At 40.0% G+C, this 18,801-nt stretch overlaps 1 protein-coding gene across 1 annotated transcript in view; it reads right to left on the bottom strand.

The window, feature by feature from the left end:
- RTTN (rotatin) overlaps positions 1-18,801 on the bottom strand; it is a 314,933-nt gene that overhangs the window by 154,407 nt on the left and 141,725 nt on the right. Inside the window, exons 23-27 of the mRNA XM_077492379.1 lie at positions 18,659-18,755; positions 15,860-15,919; positions 13,588-13,779; positions 9,411-9,650; positions 2,943-3,087 (exon numbers count right to left, since the gene is read on the bottom strand). Coding sequence (XP_077348505.1) covers positions 2,943-3,087; positions 9,411-9,650; positions 13,588-13,779; positions 15,860-15,919; positions 18,659-18,755 — 734 coding nt within the window. The remainder of the gene's footprint in view (positions 1-2,942; positions 3,088-9,410; positions 9,651-13,587; positions 13,780-15,859; positions 15,920-18,658; positions 18,756-18,801) is intronic.

Raw genomic sequence — 18,801 nt, 5'->3', positions numbered from 1 at the left:
AATACTCAACGAGAATAAAGGAGTTGCCCTTGGAGAGCTGGTGTCAAACAGATGGCCCTGAAAACAATGCCCTGGCAGAGGGAGGTCAGAGCTGCCCTATGTCAGAAGAAGGTCCTATGCCTCTACTCACTTGATCCAATTTTACAGTAGGTCCAAGAGAGATAGGGCCTTCTGCTTCAAATGACTAAGGACAGACATTCAGCTCAACAAGACAATGACAACCAAGGAACAACCCTTCAGGCAAATGTGGGGTTGAACTACCTACAAGAAATGTAATGGCAGTTCCAAAGAACACAGAAAACAAAAGGTTCAATCTCATGGGTCAGTACTGGCAAATGGTGTAAAGTACATGGGAAATCAAGGATTAAAGAGAAAATAGAGAGAAAATCTCAAAAATTAGCAAGGGAGATTATAGACTTGATAGAGCTGATGACCAAGCTTAGCTCTTACCTATCCAAAAAAAACTTGTGTAAAAATCCTGCCAAACCTTGAGCCTTGGAAAGACGCAGGACTAAATATGATATGATGTCCAAATGCAACTGCTTGGGGAGACTTGACCTTGAAGAGTATTAGTGTTCTGGTCTTTTTACAGCTGTAGGAGCTCTGAAAAACCTGAGACAGAAGACAGCAGGCTGATCCTCAGATACAGAACACAACAGACCACATCAATAGGAGCAGAAACAGTATCCTAATTCTAGAGTAACAGCCAAACACTGACTCATCAAAAATCTTGCCAGGTAGACACCGCAGCAATCAGTGACTGTAACCAACGGTTCAGGTATCTTTATAGATCAGCTGGGGAAGGTGTGGGAGCATGCTTGGGCCTCAAATGTCAGAACTGGCCAGAAGCTCAGTGAATTTAGCTGCAAAGTCTTGCTAGATTGTAGGAGAGACCCCAGCCGACAAGACAAGGGACATTATTCATTTGGCTGAGCGAACCAAAGGCTCTGATGACAAAGTAGATCTTATAAGCATAGGGAAAAAGGATTTAAGATTGCGGATGTTGGTACTCTCAGAGGACATAGAAATATGATGAGTGTAAGCTGGTATCACCGGTTGCAGCAAACCTCACATTTACAGGTCTAGAAACAGACATGTTGCAAGTGGTAAGGCAATGAAGCTCAGTTTACAAGGCAATGTAGGCAAGAGAAAAGACTGAAGATAGAGTTCAATGTGATACTCTGTAGTGCTGGAGCAGCAGCTGAAGATGCTTCATTGACGATATAAACGGTAGTAAATTTAAAAAGTAAACCCAGCAGATGGAGAGTTCAGTCCCTCAGCATTAACTACCTCCGTAGTCTGGGAACCAGATGAAAGTGAAAAATTTAAGTGTGCCCATCAACATTGGCTAATCAAAGAGTGAGTGATCAGTGACAGGCAAGTTTTGAGGCTATGCCAACAGCTCTAGACCATGAAAGCACTTCATGGATAACTTGTTACCAGAATAGCATCTGGAAAGTGTTTTTTGTGGGAATCCAGTGCCTGAAAGTGACTTCCAGGTTGGCCCTGTAACATCCAGTCAAGAGGAGTCATGTTGTAGGACACCAAAGACCAATCTGAGAACAGGCCGTGTCAGATAGCTGCAATCTTAAGAGACCATCTTGAACAGTGTAGAAAACAATTTTGATTGATGAAAAATGAAGGAAAAAAAAAATGAACAAAAGCTAGCAAAAATATAAATTTTCCTAGGAGAGCTGAAGAAAAGATGTCCATTCTCCAAGAACACTAGCAAAACATTGAGGCATGCTGTTGGTAATAGGAGGGGTTGTCCTCGGCTGGCTTATGCCCCGTACACACGAGCGGACTTTTCGACATCCAAACTCCGACGGACTGAGTCCGGCGGACTATCCGCTCGTGTGTGGGCTGCAACGGACTTTAGCTTCGCAAAAGTCTGACGGACTTTAGAAATGAAGCATGCTTCAAATTTTCCCGACGGAACTCCGCCGGACCCGGTCCCCTTCGAAAAATTCGCTCGTGTGTGTGCTACTCCGACGGACTAAAACCGACGCTAGGGCAGCTATTGGCTACTGTCTATGAACTTCCTACGTCGAATCCAGTCGTACGTCATCACGTTCGACTCCGTCGGAGTTTGGTGTGATGGTGTGTGGTCAAGTCCGTTCGGTCGAAAAGTCCGCCAGAACTCCGGCGGAACTCCGCTAGAACTCCTTTGGAAGTCTGTCAGACTTAATCCCTCTCGTGTGTACGGGGCATTACAGTTTTTCTTTTTCCACTCCCAGTATCCAAATTCTCCAGGGACAGTATGGTCTCAATGTGATAGACGTCCTGTGTAACTCAATAAAGAAAAAATATGTAATCATTTAAAATACTAGATTTTTTGGTATTGACCACCTAAAAATTTTTTTTTAAAGTTAGCAACTGGGTCTCTTTAAACACATCTAGCATTACAATTACAAGAGGAAAGACCCCAATCCCTCACCAGATATTCTACCTTGCTTTAAAGGAAGGTGTGTGTGTGTATATATATATATATTTATATTACATACACACACACGCACACATATATATGCATACACACACACTATATATTGATACATACACATATATTTATATTACACACACAAAATGCAAAAATGTATACAGCTATAGTGAAGGCACAGATTTCCCAGTACTGCATTAGCACATAAATGCAAGGCAGGACAGAATCATTACAAATACTCAAGCTGAATAGTTCATTGTGCCAGCAACCAAATAATGTTTCCTGATTATCATACAATGTCATTCCTGCTGCTGTGTTTGCTTTTTTTATTGAGACCCGGAGCATTGTAAGAGACAGATTCAGTGCTCCCACCAGAATTGCTTTGGCAGGTGAACAAAATAAATGTATACCCTTTACAGCTAAATTATCTTTATTGGCCATGGATGTTAATGCTGCATCATCTGTCAGAAATGGCAATTGCAACACTCTGAGGTACTATTCTTACTTGTTTAAGTAGCATCTCCAGTATCCACTGGAGATCTTGTGAATCTGAGCTTCTACTCTGTTCTCTCAGGATCTTGTTTAGGAAACTTATCACATCTGCCAGGAGCTTTTCATCTTCAGCACATGCTGGTTGAACCAGCAAAAACCTACAGAGGAGAAAGAACAAACATTAACCTTTCCTGTGCTTGGGGCAACGCAAGCTGCAGCCGCAGTGCCTCCATCTACTAGGTTTACAGCATTTAGCAAAGAAAAATGTAAGTGACAAAGTTAACTATATCTTGTATATTAACACACAGCAAAATATTTCACACGTCTTTAAATTCAAACACAAGACTTTTTTTTTTCCCCCATCTGTAGCAATCCTTCCTCCAATTACAGTGCTTTGTCCTTTTAAAATAATACTTTGTTGTAAAAAAGTGGCAGCATTTCCACAGATTTAGTGTACTACAGGAGTATCCCTCCTACCTAGTAAGTGTATTGCATATTTCCATCCAGACTACATCATGCTACCAAATTAAGCTTCTGCAGCAATCCCCCCACCTAGGCTGCATCTTTTGAAATCAGAAGGATGCTGGCCAGATCACGTGATCCGATTAGAGACATCGATTTTAGGTACATTTTGATATTTTTTGATAACTAAAGGGTGTAAATGCATGTACAGTACAAAGGACTTCTGACTATATGCTGGTGATCTGACTTCAGCTTTAATATCATTGCAAAATTAGCATATAACCTAATTAAAGTGGAAGTTCACCCTATAATAAAACCTCTAAATCTACTGGGATCCACAGTCTACAGCCCCATACACACAATCGGACTTTGTACAAACTTTCCCTTAAATTTTTGCACAAAGGATGCTGGACATAAGTGTGTATTGCATACACGCAATCTGACTTTTTAGGCAACAAACACAAACGTAGTGACGCTTCAACGTACTGACAACACTAAATAAGAGGACGTTTAATTACTCCAGCGCCACATTTGGTCAACTCCTGTATTGTTGTCTGATCTTTTGCATTGGTTCTGAGCATGCGTGTTTGTACAAAAGTCCGATGGTTTTGAGTACACACAATTGGACTTTGCTCCATCGGACTTATGTTGCCAAAAAGTTTGTCCGTTCGCACAGTCAACAAAAGTCAGATGAAAACCGAAAAAGTTTGTCCGATGGAGCATATACATGGTCGGATGTTGCCCCAAAACAGCTAATTTGCATGTTTGTTGTCAAAAAGTCAGATTGCGTGTACGGGCCTTTATTCTAACCCATCTAGCCCTGTAAAGAAGAAATATCTGTACATACCTTTTCTGAAGCTGATCCGGCCTCCAGCAGAGGAAGCTCTGCAGAAGAGACAGCCAACAATGGCTGTGAAATGACTGGAAAGTGATGTCCCCCATAGAGATACTATGGTACTTCCATTGTTGGGGGCCTCCTCTACATCTGTCTCCACAGCTCAGCGTGGGATTAGACCGACTTCAGAAAAGGTATGTATAGCGATTTCTTCTTTACAGGGCTAGATCGATTAGTATTAGAATGTGGTTTCCAGTAGCTTTATGCCTTGTTTCCACTGAGCAGATCAGTTCCGGTTGGTTCGGTACGGTGTGCTATTTTGAGTGTTTGCATTATGAAAGCGGCCTATACAATTGAACCATACCACACCATTCATGGCCCTGCTTCAGATGTGGGGCCATAGAAAATTGTACGGTATGGTTAGGGCGGAGCCATTGGCATCACAGAATACAATCCACTGATTGGCGGACGGAAAAACGTTGAAGGCATTTTTTATAAACCCCGTATGGCCCCTGGCGGTCCGACTTCCAGTGGAAACGCTCACCTGAATAGTCCGGACCATTCTAACCCTTCCAAACTGTACCGGCCCAAACCGTTCCGCTCAGTTGAAACGAGGCATTAGGGAGTTTTGTATTAGGGTGAACCTCTACTTTAAATATCAGTTTAATAGTGATGTGAAGTAATTGGGCTACTGAAAACAAATTTGCAGCCGATTGATGTAGGCTAACCTACAGCAAACTTTGATGTTATCCAGGAGTTGTCAGAGCTCTGCACAATCAGACCACAATTCAGGCACAGCGGCAGGGAGTTAAAAGATGCCAGAATTTGTTTGGGTTACATGACAAGGTCACTTTAAACAAGCCACTGTGCATTTTGTCATGTGCTGCATTGCAGACATGTTGGAGTGCATTTTTGAATACATTCTACTAAAAAAAAAAAAAATAAATAAATAAAGAAAAGAAAAGAATACTTGCTGCCTGTGTGCACAGCGGCTCATTGCACTATACATACATTTTCCACGTGCTAGCATTCATCCCCTTGGGGAATGTCATGAATTTAAAACACAAGATCCACAATAATAAAAAGCTAACAGTTGTATACTTCTCACTGTTGCTTTAGGTTCAATTCTACATCTGTAAAAGCATACACAATGCACCAAAATAAACAGGATTCTTTAACACTCCCGTCTACGGCTTTTTAAATTAGATTTTCCCTTTCTAGCATTTTCATAATGGCTTAACCAATAAAAGATTCTAGTACTGAGTGAGTCAAGGACAAAGCAGACAACATCATTTTATCATACTACAGCCTACAGATACAATCTAGGATTAATAACATTGCTGCCCAAACAAATGTATTTGGGAAACCTAATTCAGAAAGTTAACAGTTTAATAAGTGAAAATAGAAAATGAGCAGAAAATTGTCATTAAATAAGAAAACATAATAAAAAAAAATGGAAGAAAAAAAAAGTGACCCATTGCAACCTTGATTTGAAAAATGAAATGCCTCCATCCCTAAATATATTGCAACAAGGTATAGGAAAGGAAAATGGGACTTTAAATGAGGCATGACATTGTAGTTAGTAAAATTATGTATAAAGATCTGAGAATTGTTTTGGATAAAGATATTTGTAGGCATAATAAAATATATATATAATATATTATAGATAATAAATCATTTTTGATATAATCATATAATACTAAGAATAATATTAACATGATAATTGCAATAGTAGATTCCATGCAATCAATGGACATAATTAACACAATAGATACAATTAAATGTATAAATAAAATGACAGATCAAAAAGGTGAAAATAAATAAATCACATAATAAGTATATAAACAGTAGATAATGATGATATTGAAATTCACGATTGAAAAACTTGTATAAGCACCCTTAGTTGTATATCCAACGCATTTCATGGTTGGTTGCCAATCATCAGGGGTAAGATGCATATGTATACTGGAAAATCAAATAAATATTAATATACAAAGCCCTTGAATATGAGGGAAATGTCAAACACCCCCCTTTTAAGATACTTACGGAAAAGTCCACAAGTAGGACCCAGCTCCAGTAAGGGAATGGCATGGTGATCTGGAATTGTTTGTGCCAATCAGGGGGTTCAGGTAGGGTAACACCCACCCCCCCCGAAAGAAATCAAAGAAAGGGCCAGGAGGAAGAGCAGCTATGGAACAAACCAGACAGTCACGTCACATGTCCACAAAAGGTATCGTGTGTGCGCATATTTTACCCAAATCTGTGAAAAAACGTGAATGAAAACAAAAATGGAATAAACTGAAAAATGTGTGACGGGTCAAACATGTAGATGTTTAAATGAGGGATTGTATGTATGTGAAGGAGGTGTGTACCGGGTGATCCCATATATGGAACCAAAGTGTATGTGTGATCAAATGTGTATGTAGATTACGGAAATAAACAGCACACCTAAAAAGAGTGTACAAATAGGCAGAAAATGCAACAGAAAATGTGTATGGGGATATATAAGGCCATGATGGTGTGTGAGTGAGCAACAAGTGGATTTAAAAAAAACTGTATGTATGAGAATGTGAATAAACCTACTGTCCCCTATGTGATATACGTGTGGCTCAGAGTGATCCCTTCCTTGAGATAAGTTTTGGAGGAGTGAGCTGTCGGCTGGCCCCAGCAGATATATCCCCAGTCCTGGGCGGGTCCCCGCCAATGTCATGCGACTCCATCTAAACAGCATAAAGGAGGTGAGGGAGCCCACCACCCGGGGTGTATATCATCCCAGTAGGTGCCGCGCCCACCTCCGCTGTGTCGTGAGGTTGAGAAACAGCTGGCGATGCACGGAGGTCAGACCCCACCTCCATCATGCAACTAGGATGAACGGAGGGGAGAGAGCTGAGCGCATTGCAACCCCAGAAATGAGATGACCAAGTATCCGCCCCTGCCTCCTGTGATCACACGGGTCTCTATAGGGAGTTGAAAAAAATTAATTGATCACTGATCATTCTCAGATCTTCATACATAATATTACTAACTACAACATCATGTCTCATTTAAAGTCCCATTTTCCTTTCCTATAGCTTGTTACAATATATTTAGGAATGGAGGCATTTCATTGTTCAAATCAAAGTTGTGATGGGTCACTTTTGCTTCCAATTTTTCAAATACATATGGGTGGAAGACCCCATGCACAAAATGTACACATTTATACATTTTTATTATTTAAGATTCATGGTCCTTAGTTCATATTATATATTTTTTTCTATGAACGATCAATTTATTATTTACTCAACTACCTATAGAGACCCATGTGATCGCTTAAGAACACCGCCCCCCCCCCCCCACCTTCCAGTCAGCCCAGACCACAGGCGACAGGGCTGGATCATTTCCAGGGTTGCACGAATGATGTAGGTGGGGGTCTAACCTCAGCGCATCGGCGCCATATTCAAACGTCAATTGATGTCGCTAGGTGATGGCATGCTTGCTTCTCCACCTCACACCGCAACGGAGGTAGGCGGGCACCTACTAAGATGATATATACCCCGGGTGGTGGGCTCCCTCACCTCCTTTTTAGATGGCGTCACATGACGTTGGCGGGGACCCGCCCAGGACCGGGGATATATCAGCTGGGGCCAGCCGTCATCTCACTCTTCCAAAACTTATCTCAAGGAAGGGATCACTCTGAGACACATGTATATCACATAGAAGACGGTAGGTTTATTCACATTCTCATACATACACACCTTTTTAAAATGCCCTTGCTGCTCACTCACCCCCCATCATGGCCTTATATATGCCCATACACATTTTCTGTTGTTGCCTTTTCTTCCTACTTGCACCCTTTTTAAGTGTGCTGTTTATTTCCATAATCTGCATACACATTTTATCACACATACACTGCGGTTCCATAAATGGGATCACCCATAACACACCTCCTTCACATACATACAATCCCTCATTTAAACATCTACATGTTTGACCAGTGTCACACATTTTTCAGTTTATTCCTTTTTTGTTTTCATTCACTTTTTTTGCACAGATTTGGGTAAAATATGCACACACGATACCTTCTGGACATGTGACGCGACTGTCTGGTTTGTTCCATCGCTGCTGTTCCTCCTGGCCCTTTCTCCGATTTCTTTCAGGGGGTGGGCGTTACCCTATCTGAACCCCCTGATTGGGACAAAACACTTCCAGATCATCATGCCATTCCCTTACTGGAGCTGGGTCCTACTTGTGGACTTTTCTATAAGTATCTCTAGGAAAGGGGGTGTGTTTGACATTTCCCTATTATTCGAGTGCTTTGTATATTATACAAGATTTATATAGCGCCAACAGTTTACGTAGCGCTTTACAATATAAAGGGAGACAATACAGTTATAATACAATAAAATACAAGAGGATTGAGAGGGCCCTGCTCAGAAGAGCTTCCAATCTAATAGATTATTAATAGTTATTTATTTGATTTTCCAGTATACATATGCATCTAATCCCTGATTGGCAGTCAGCCATGAAACGTGTTGGGTATACAACTAAGGGTGCCTATACAAGTTTATTTCAATCATGAATTTCAATATCATCGTTATCTACTGTTTATATACTTATGTGATTTTTTTTTCACCTTTGAACTGTAATTTTATTTATATCTTTGTATCTTTGTATCTATTGTATTAATAATGCCCATTAATTGTTTGCATGAAATCTATTACAATTATGTTAATATTCTTATTATATTAAAAATGATTATCTACATATCTATTTTATTATGCCTACAAATATCTTGGCCTACCCCCAGGGGATTAGGACACCAAAACAAATTTAATTTATCCAAAACAATTCTCAGATCTTTATACATAATTTTACTAACTACAATGTCATGCCTCATTTAAAGTCCCATTTTCCTTTCCTATTATATTATATATTGTTACAAGAAAACATAATACATTACAGTCACCTGAGGCTTGCATTCATTCTGTTTGAAAATATATTTCACCTTGCTGTAAAAATAATTTACTGCACAAATTAGGTGAGCCCAAATAGCTGCTTTTATTCCAAAACGTAATCTTAATGATGCCTGAATCTCAAATTAAACACTCCAGAAAGCGAAAATCCTTTTGCCACTGTATTCATCATGCACACGTATGAATATTTTAGTTGTATCAGAGATATTAGAATCTGTGCACGGCTTCTCACCTGCTCAGTGCAGTATGCCAAGGCAAACACTTCAAGGCGGACATGTTATAGTCAGTGAGGCAGTTTAGAACCAGCCTGTCATTTAGGAGATAAAAATTCATCCTAGCAACAGCAGAACGCACTTCCCCATGAGACACAGCCTGAACGATATAACTCAGGCAATCTTGCAGTCCACTGGCTGAGTGTGTCATCTTCAATGTCAGAACTTCTTCTGAGGATAACTTTAATGTCTCTAAAAAACTTCAGAGAAGGAAAAAGAGTCTCAATATGAAAACGGAATGCATCCACATGCAGAAACAACAATCTAGCCTTAGCAAACATGTGTAGCTGTTTGTAATACTAATGCGTAAAGTCAAACGCGAGAGAACGGAAGATCATCCTTAAGGGCACAGCTTGCATTACCTTTCATAGTCTCAAAATGTTTTGGGACCTGTCCATCACAAGTGTTTCTACAGAAAGCCAGACACAGTCAAGTATGCACACAAAACACAACTTCTATCTTTCTGTATATCATCAGAAATAGCATTAGATTCCTACGTATATGTGACATGAATATACAAAGAACATGCTGCTCTTCATCTAGAGCAGTGATTCTCAACCAGAGTTCCGTGGAGCCCTAGGGTTCCTCCAGAGGTTGCTAGGGGTTCCTTCAGCATTGGAAAATCTCTGCCTCTCAGATAAGTTACCACTCACACTATTGATCTTTTTAGCTATCTGTAAGGAGCTAATTGTTCAATGACCACAAGTGTAAGGACCATTCTTCCCAATGGCCATCACACTAATGTATCATGAGTTGAATATTTCAAATTTTTAGCAGGGGTTCCCCGAGACCGGAAAACTATTTCAAGGGTTCCTCTGTGTTGAAAAGGTTGAGAAAGGTTGATCTAGGGCAGTAATGGCGAACCGTGGCACCCCAGATGTTTTGGAACTACATTTCCTATGATGCTCATGCACTCTGCAGTGTAGTTGTGCATCATGGGAAATGTAGTTCCAAAACATCTGGGGTGCCAAGGTTCGCCATCACTAATCTAGGGTATTGGATTGGCTAAGGAAAATGGGTTTCTCCCTCCAATAAACCGATCGGCAGCATAAGTGTTTTAGTGATTTAGGTTCAGCAGCCTATCCATTTAACCACTTCAGCCCCGGAAAGGATTTACCCCCTTCCTGACCAAAGCACTTTTTGCAATTCGGCACTGTGTCTCGTTAACTGACAATTGTGCGGTCGTGCGACCTTGCACCCAAACAAAATTGACATCCTTTTTTTCCCCACAAATAGAGCTTTCTTGTGGTGGCATTTGATCAACTCTGCAGTTTTTATTTTTTGCGCTATAAACAAAAAAAAAGAGCAAAAATTTTGACGAAAAAAGCAATATCTTTTTTACTTTTTGCTATAATACCCCCAAAAATATATAAAAAAAATATTTTTTTCCTCAGTTAAGGCCGATATGTATTCTACATATTTTTACAGAAAAAAAAATTGCTATAAGTGTATATTGATTGGTTTGCACAACAGTTATAGCATCTACAAAACAGGGGATAGTTTTATGGCATTTTTATTATTTTTTTTTTCTTTTTTTTTAAGCGGCGATCTGTGATTTTTAGCCTGACTGCACATTATGGTGGACACATCGGACATAATTTTGGGACCAGTCATCTATACAGCGATCAGTGCTATAAAAATGCACTGCTTACTGTGTACATGACATTAGCAGGGAAGGGGTTAACCACTAGGGGTTAAGTGTGTCCTAGGGAGTGATTCTAACAGAAGGGGGATGGGCTACTAATAACATGACAGCGATCACTGCTCCTGATAACAGGGAGAAGTGATCTGTCATGTCACTAGGCAGAACGGGGAAATGCCTTGTTTACAAAGGCATCTCCCCGTTCTTCCATTCCGTGACACGACTGCGGTCATAGAGACTGCGGGTGTGCGCCCACAATGCCACTTCTTAAAGGGGGACATACCTGTACGTCCATTTGCCCAGCTGTGCCATTTTGCTGACGTATACCATCATGCGCTGGTCGGCATATGGTTAAAGGACAGCTGCAAACCAAAAATGTACTATACTGCAGCTTACCAATGATAAGATGTGATAGCTGCATCAGTTTTCTTTTGTCTCATTTCACCTAGTGATCTGGCCAGTAACACATCTTCTATAACCACTCTGGATACATTCCGATGGAGAGCTTGAGGTTATGAAACAACTGATTTACTGGCTGGATCAAGTAAGACTTAAAGGGGTTCTGCACTCAGAATAAAACATTTGCCCATTCTCTTGCCTCTAGTTAATATATTTCATAATGCCACCTGTTTTTTTTTTTGCATTCACCTACCTTTTGTAATCTTTAGTAGTTTATTTTAAACCCCTGCGGCGATGGGCGGTCTCTTGCGGGGTTCAGCGTCATTTCCCGCTGAAGCCCGCACTGTCTCCTGGGATCTAGTTCGTGTAATCCCAGGAGACATTGCGGCTAATGCACCCGACATCTCGCGAGATCTTGGGTGCTACAGCCGACATCTCGTGTGATTTCGGTAATTACAGGCTGTAATTGACAACGTCTGGTATGACGAAACGCGTCTGGGAAGGCACGCAGTGACGCCACCACGTTGTAGGAGAGGAGGACGGGCTCCTGTTTGCCGGCCGGCTTTTTACATTTGCTCCTATATGCTGTATTTTATCTACAAACCTGTAAGTGCATTACTTTTATTCATTAAACTGTTCCTACGTTATTACGCTATGTCAGTCCCTTTCTTTTCTGTGGGCCTCTGAGTGCTTCATATCGAGACCACTGAACAGATTATTGTCTTGGAAACACCGCTAAGAGATGGAGTGCTGACCCAGCTGAGGAAGGTTAACCTGGACGTCATCCATTTACCATTTATATATGCTTCATTCCATATATTTTCTGGTAAGCGCATTCAACATATGGTGACGGGTATCTCACGCGCCTTGGAAAGTGTTGAACCACTGTGGTGCTGTCATTTAAGAACACTTATGTCCGTCATTTGGATTCACCTGTGAACTTTTCTTAAATTGGACTTTTTATTTTTATTTTATGCCATTTTTGGCTTTTTTGGTCACCTTCACATTTTTTGAAGTCTATTACTCAATTGTACTAGTCTTTATTTTTTTAATTTGAATTTATATTATATATGTAGGGGAGGGTTGGCGCGGCTTTGTATATTCTTTATTACTGTTGGGTGTCATATCACATTTATTGCTGCTGCCTATTTTTGTTAGTTTCGTCAATTTTACACTATTTATCCTAGCGCAGTTTACATTTTTTCTATAATAAGGCTTACCTGTAGGTAAAAAAAATATCTCCTAAACCTGTACGGTTTAGGAGATATTCCCCTCGGTATGCGCCGCTGACTGCAGCGGCGCATGCGCACAAGGGGTTTCTCGCCGTCAAAATCCGGCAGCAGCCGAGCGGCCGGACTGAAATCTCCCGCGGGAGTGACGATATCGCGGCTCCGGCCACTCACAGCGCCGGAGCCGCGATACACGGAAGAAACGCCGAGGGAGCATGTCAGCTCCCTCGGCGTGGATCGGGCCAGATGTCGGGGCCTCGTTCTAAGGTAAGTATTTCATAATGAGCTAGTATGCGGTGCATACTAGCTCATTATGCCTTTTGCTTTGCAGGTTTAAAAAAAAAAAATGTGCGGGTTTACGCCCCCCTCCGCTCTACTGCTTTCTACCCCCTTAACATGCTATGCCTAACCACCTGGCATCCTACCCAGAACAGTAGGGCGGGTCACAACTGACTCCCACTCTTCTTAGCTATGTTTTTGCACTATAAGTCATGTAATAAGGTGGAAGTCTTGGGCTTTGTAATCCCTTAACATGTGTTCATTTCTGTTATTCAAGATTTCTGTAACTCTTTTCATATTTCTCAATAAAGTCAATTAAAAAAAAAATTATATATATATATATATATATATATATATATATATATATATATATATATATATATATATATATATATATATATATATATATATATATATATATATATATATATATATATATATATATATATATATATATATATATATATATATAAATAAAATACACACACACACACACACACACTATAAGAAAGAATGCAAGTGTAGTATATGTGCAGAAGAACACTAACAAATGTGAGTCTGTCCAGCTCTATGTAAGGAATAACTTACGTTTCAGTTTCATGCTGTTCCTTGTCTACACTTGACAAAAGGTTATCAATCCCTTGGTACCAAGACAAATTCCAAGCCATCCGAAGCATGTCTGCTACTGGTTTTGTCGTTATCCATTCCGAGGATAAAGGAGAGGACATGGTGTATGGACTAACTGCATGATGAGTGCTTGCAATGACAGGAAGGTTAAACCTGAAATATAGGTAACTATGTAATACAATCCCAGGGAGATCAAACACAGGTTGTGCAACGTTAATAAAAACATCTCTAGCCAATGTTGAGAAGTTGACATGCAAGTGTTATCTGTATGAGTGGCCTAAAAAAAAGTTTGATAATCTTGTCTGGACAAGACGGTAGCAGTATATGTGGTCAGAACGTTATGACAAATAAGAGAAGATGCCTAGCGCCCTTCCCAGACTTCCAACATTTGGGATTTTTTTTTCATTTGTTTCTATAGAGAAAGTGTGATCATACATGGCAATCTTAGTTCCACAAATAGGATGCAGACTAAGCTCCTAGTCACGCCGGTGCAACTTGTCATGTGATTGACAGGTCCAGATTGCTTGACAAGTCGCACCCCGTCAGCTATGGCACTGTTCAAACTTTGCGGTGCTGCACAGATTTAAAAAAAAAAAAAAAAAAAGGTTACTTTTAAATCTTTTAAATTTTTTACGATTACAGGTGCGACTTGCTTAGACACCTGTGCATGAAGTCCAACAGATGTCACATTGACCTGCGGTTTTGGGAATATGCAATTTTAAGTGACGTCGCACCATTTCAAAGTACGATTCGGCGTGAACATGAGCTAAACAGTCACATCAATTCTACATTTCAGAGCCAAAATCACAGCAATATTAAGATTTTTTCAAATATTTTGAATGGAGTAGCGGTGGGTTAGAACCTCTGTTACTTTTATATTGCTGTGTTTGTTCTGAAGAGATTTCATGGCACTTTCTGGTGGCAGGGTGCACAAAACAAAAAGAGAATGCTCAAAAGGGAAAATGAAAGCAATCAAATCCCGAAAGATTTCAAGGGATGTATGGATGAAATAGCAAAGCGGCATTTTACAAAAGGTGGAGAGAGGGAAGTGTTAGATGTACTAGAAGATTTAACTGACAATTGCACGGTTATGCAATGCTGTACACAAATACAATTTATGTATTTTTTTTCCCACAAATAGAGCTTTCTTTTGATGGTATTTGATCACCTCTGTGTTTTTTTTTTTTTTTTGCCACTATAAAATAAGAAAAAGCTGACAATTTTGAAAAAAAAAAAAAAAAAGAGAGAAAACTTTCTGCTATAAAACATATCTAATAAAATAAATAAATAAACCAAATACAATTTCTTCATAAATTTAGGCCAATCTAGGTTTTCTGTTACATTTTTTGGTAACAAAAAAAAAATACAAACTATAGGATATATACTGTTTTTTTTTTTTTATACTATTAATGGCAGAAATCACACTTATAGTGGGGCTGCGATATTGCAGCACACAAACACACCGACTGACACTTTGTGGGAACCAGTGACACTAATACACTGTACTAATAACACTAGCTGGGAAGGGGTTAATTAGCGCGACCAAAGGGTTTAATGTGTGCCTAGCCAGTGTTTGTGTTTGTGCTGTTTTTACTAAGGGGAAAGATGGATTTGAGTCCCTGCTTTGCAGGAACACAAAATCCACCCCTCCCCCCCTGTCAGAACGGAACTCTGCCTTGTGTACATAGGCAGAGCTCGATTTTGAGTCTCTACCAGACGATCGGTGGGTATCTAATGGCTGACACCCGCAGATCAGCTTCTGCTGTAAATAATCACAGCAGAAGTAGCGCAGCCCCTGCAGGTTGAAGTGCACAATTACGTATATACACACACGTGATCCTGCACACAGCTACCGCCTGTATCAGTAAAAATGCTATAGCGAAGTCAGCAAGTAGTTAAATAAACTTGAACAACAAATTAATCTGAACTCCAGCTAGCTTTTTTTAAGCAGTTACAGCAAACTGTTATTTTTTTCCTTTTGGGATAAAGGTTTTACATAAATAAAATCTGATCATTTTAAGCAACACTGTGAGTGGTCAATGGTTTGTCTCAACCCACTGTTCTAGTCTGGAAAGCTTGGTCTGTTAAAGTAAGTTGAAATAACAGACTTACTGACTGGATCACCAGGTGAAATTAAAAGGAAAAAAAAAGCCTAAAAATAAATAAAATAAAAAATAAAATACTGCTTTAATTCAACTTCAAGCAGAAAGTATGTGTTCTGAAGTATATTTACCTTCTAGGTACTGCGACAGGCAAGCTAAATGGAGGCATGCTACTGGATGTACTGTGTGACCTGCACATGACATGAAATAGAAATACCCAATAAATAAAATGCACAATACATTAAATCCCCACTGTGGGCCCAGCTATTTTTAGGCTGGGTTCACACCATGGCAAATTGGATGAGGTGATCTTCGCATCCAATTCGCAATAGCACGAGATTTTGACCGGCTTTCTATGGAGCCAGTTCACATATCTCCACAGCGGGTCCGGTGCGTTTTTGTACAAAACCGCTGTGCGTCTTTTGGTCCGTTTCAAGTCCGAATTCGGGCTGAAATCGGACCTGAAACGGTGAACCAGGACGCACCGGACCCCTGTTGTGAACCGAGACTCATGTATTAGATATTCAATTTACACATTGACAGTCTCATGTTTTTACTACTTTGGTAGCTGTCCAAGTTCTGTTAATTGCTCCTGTTTAATACTGCAGGGAGCCACACAGCACAGAGATGAGGCTGGCCATATGCTTTGTGAAAGGCTCAGCAGAGAGAGGAGGCAGAAGCACAACCCAGGAACTGGCGTTCTTCATAAACACCATTCTGATGCAGTGGGGAGCCAGAAATGAGACTCCCTGTTGTATAAAACAGGAGCTCATAAAAGCAGTAAAAAACATGAAGATAAAAAAAATTTAAAGTTGTACCTGAAGTCAAAGAAGAAATTGTGCATTAGTTTAAAAACGATTCAATTTTAGACGTTACAATTATACTGACACACGGCCAAATTTAAAAGGGAACCTGTCAGTGGTCAATGAGAACGCGAGTTACTAATAAAGATGCTCTCTTTGGCATGACAAATGGTGGCCACTGGCATAAAGAACGTTGGTTTGGGTTAGGGTTGCACCGATACCACTTCAAGACCAATTACAAGTACCGATACTTTTTTCAAGTACTCACCGATACTTTTTTAATGTAATGTGACAGTAGCAATGATGAGCACTGATAGGTGGCACTGATAGCTGTGCCCTGCACCCCTGCCCACATACCCCTAGTTCCACTGCTGTCAGCCTGTTGACTCGCTCTCCTCTCCGCCTGCTGACTTCTGATTTCCACCTGCTGACTTCCGCCGAAATTCCCAGGTATCAGATTAGGCATCAGGAGCATTTGGATGAGTACAAGTACTCGTCCAAATGCTCAGAATCGGTCCCGATACCTATACTAGTATCGGTATCTGGACAACCCCAGTTTGGGTCGAAAAGAGTTGAAGAAATCAGGATTTCCAAGACATGCATCATCCTGGAAATATAGTTGATGATTGGCAGCATTACAAAAGATCTTCACTCGCAAACTTATTTTTCTCAAAATCAGACTCAACTTAATTTACAATGAACATTTCAAGGAAGGCACTGGCTGCCAAACTTTTATTGCCAAGTATTTTTTGCACTGGTGTCCCCTACTTCAAGGCCAGACAGTCTCACAGCCAGAGCGACTCCTTTTTTATTATCGAAGCTGAAAAAGTGACAATCCTCAAACTACAATGTTTCACCTTTAGGTGAGGTCCTTCTTTAACCACGTCCCGTCCAGTGACATACTTGTACATCGCTGGGCTTTCGGTAGTCATACTGGGACAGTGTGTGCAGCTGCAGGCATCACACCGGTATCATTTCATTTTAGAGCTGACAGTTATATTGTAATAGCAATTGGAGTGCCTCACCGGCCCCTCCTACTATTACAAGCAGCGCCCCCCCAACCCCCACCCCACCGCGGCTCTCTAGGGCTACGCGTCCCAGCTGAGATCATCTTTGATTGGCTATTTGCAATAGTAAACTGGAAGCAATGACATGATATCACTTTCGGTTTACTCAGAAACCATTGTCCCCATTTTTTGAAAAATTGAAAGCATTCAGAAAAACCGATTATGGTGTTTTGAATGCTTTTAAGTGCAGATGAGGGATCTGGGGTCTTATAGACCCAGATCTCTCCATAAAGCAGACCTGTCACATGCCTATTGCTGTCACAAGGATGTTTACATTCCTTGTGACAGCAATAAAAAAAGAGATCATGAAAAAAAAAAAAAAAAAAAATTATATATATATATATATATATATATATATATATATATATATATATATATATATATATATATATATATATATATAACAAAGCAACAGTGTAAAAACAAAAAAAAAACGATAAAGAAAAATAGTGTTTTCAGTGCCCCTGGCCCCCCTGTGCTTGTGTACAAAGGCGAACGTGCGCAATGGTCCTGCACGAGATCATCCCACACATGTGAGGTATCACCGCAAACGTCAGATCATGGGCAGTAATTCTAGCATACATATCTAAAGTAAAGGTAACCTGTAAAGGCTTGTAAACTGTCAGCTATGGATAGTAAAATGTAACTTCATCTTTTACAAAAAAAATGGGTTACATATTGTGTTTTTTTGCATTAAAAATTGAAAGTGTATTTTTTTCCCCAAAAAAAGCGTTTGAAAAACCGCTGCACAAATACCGTGTGACATAAAAAATTGCAAACCACCATTTTATAGGGCCTCTGCTTTCAAAAAATATAAAAAGGTTTTGGGGTTCTAACCAATTTTCTAGCAAAAAATACTGATGGTTACAAGTGAACAAAAAAAAGTGCCAGAAATGGCCCGTACTGGAAGTAGTTAAATGACATAAAATAGTGTGTTGTGTGATGCAATTTATAACTAGATACAGATCTTGCAAGTATTATAAAAAAAAAAAAAAAAAAAAACTAAACTAAAATGAGTTAACTGAAAGTCTATTAACAAAAGACCGTGAGTAATTCTTACCAAGTGTCTGTTCTCGATATGTCATCAAAAAGAAGCAGACATAGTACCGCTGCGGCTTCATTTACAGCTGAACAATCATTCTGCAATAACAAAGACACTGAAAAAAGAACAAATAGTCAACATCTGCTCTTTCCTAAATAGTC

Source organism: Lithobates pipiens, unplaced genomic scaffold (genome assembly GCF_037356315.1).
Source record: "Lithobates pipiens isolate NorthernLeopardFrog02 unplaced genomic scaffold, aLitPip1_a1.2 Scaffold_19, whole genome shotgun sequence".
NCBI classification, from domain to species: Eukaryota; Metazoa; Chordata; class Amphibia; order Anura; family Ranidae; genus Lithobates; species Lithobates pipiens.
This window is presented reverse-complemented; position numbering and strand designations above follow the sequence as displayed.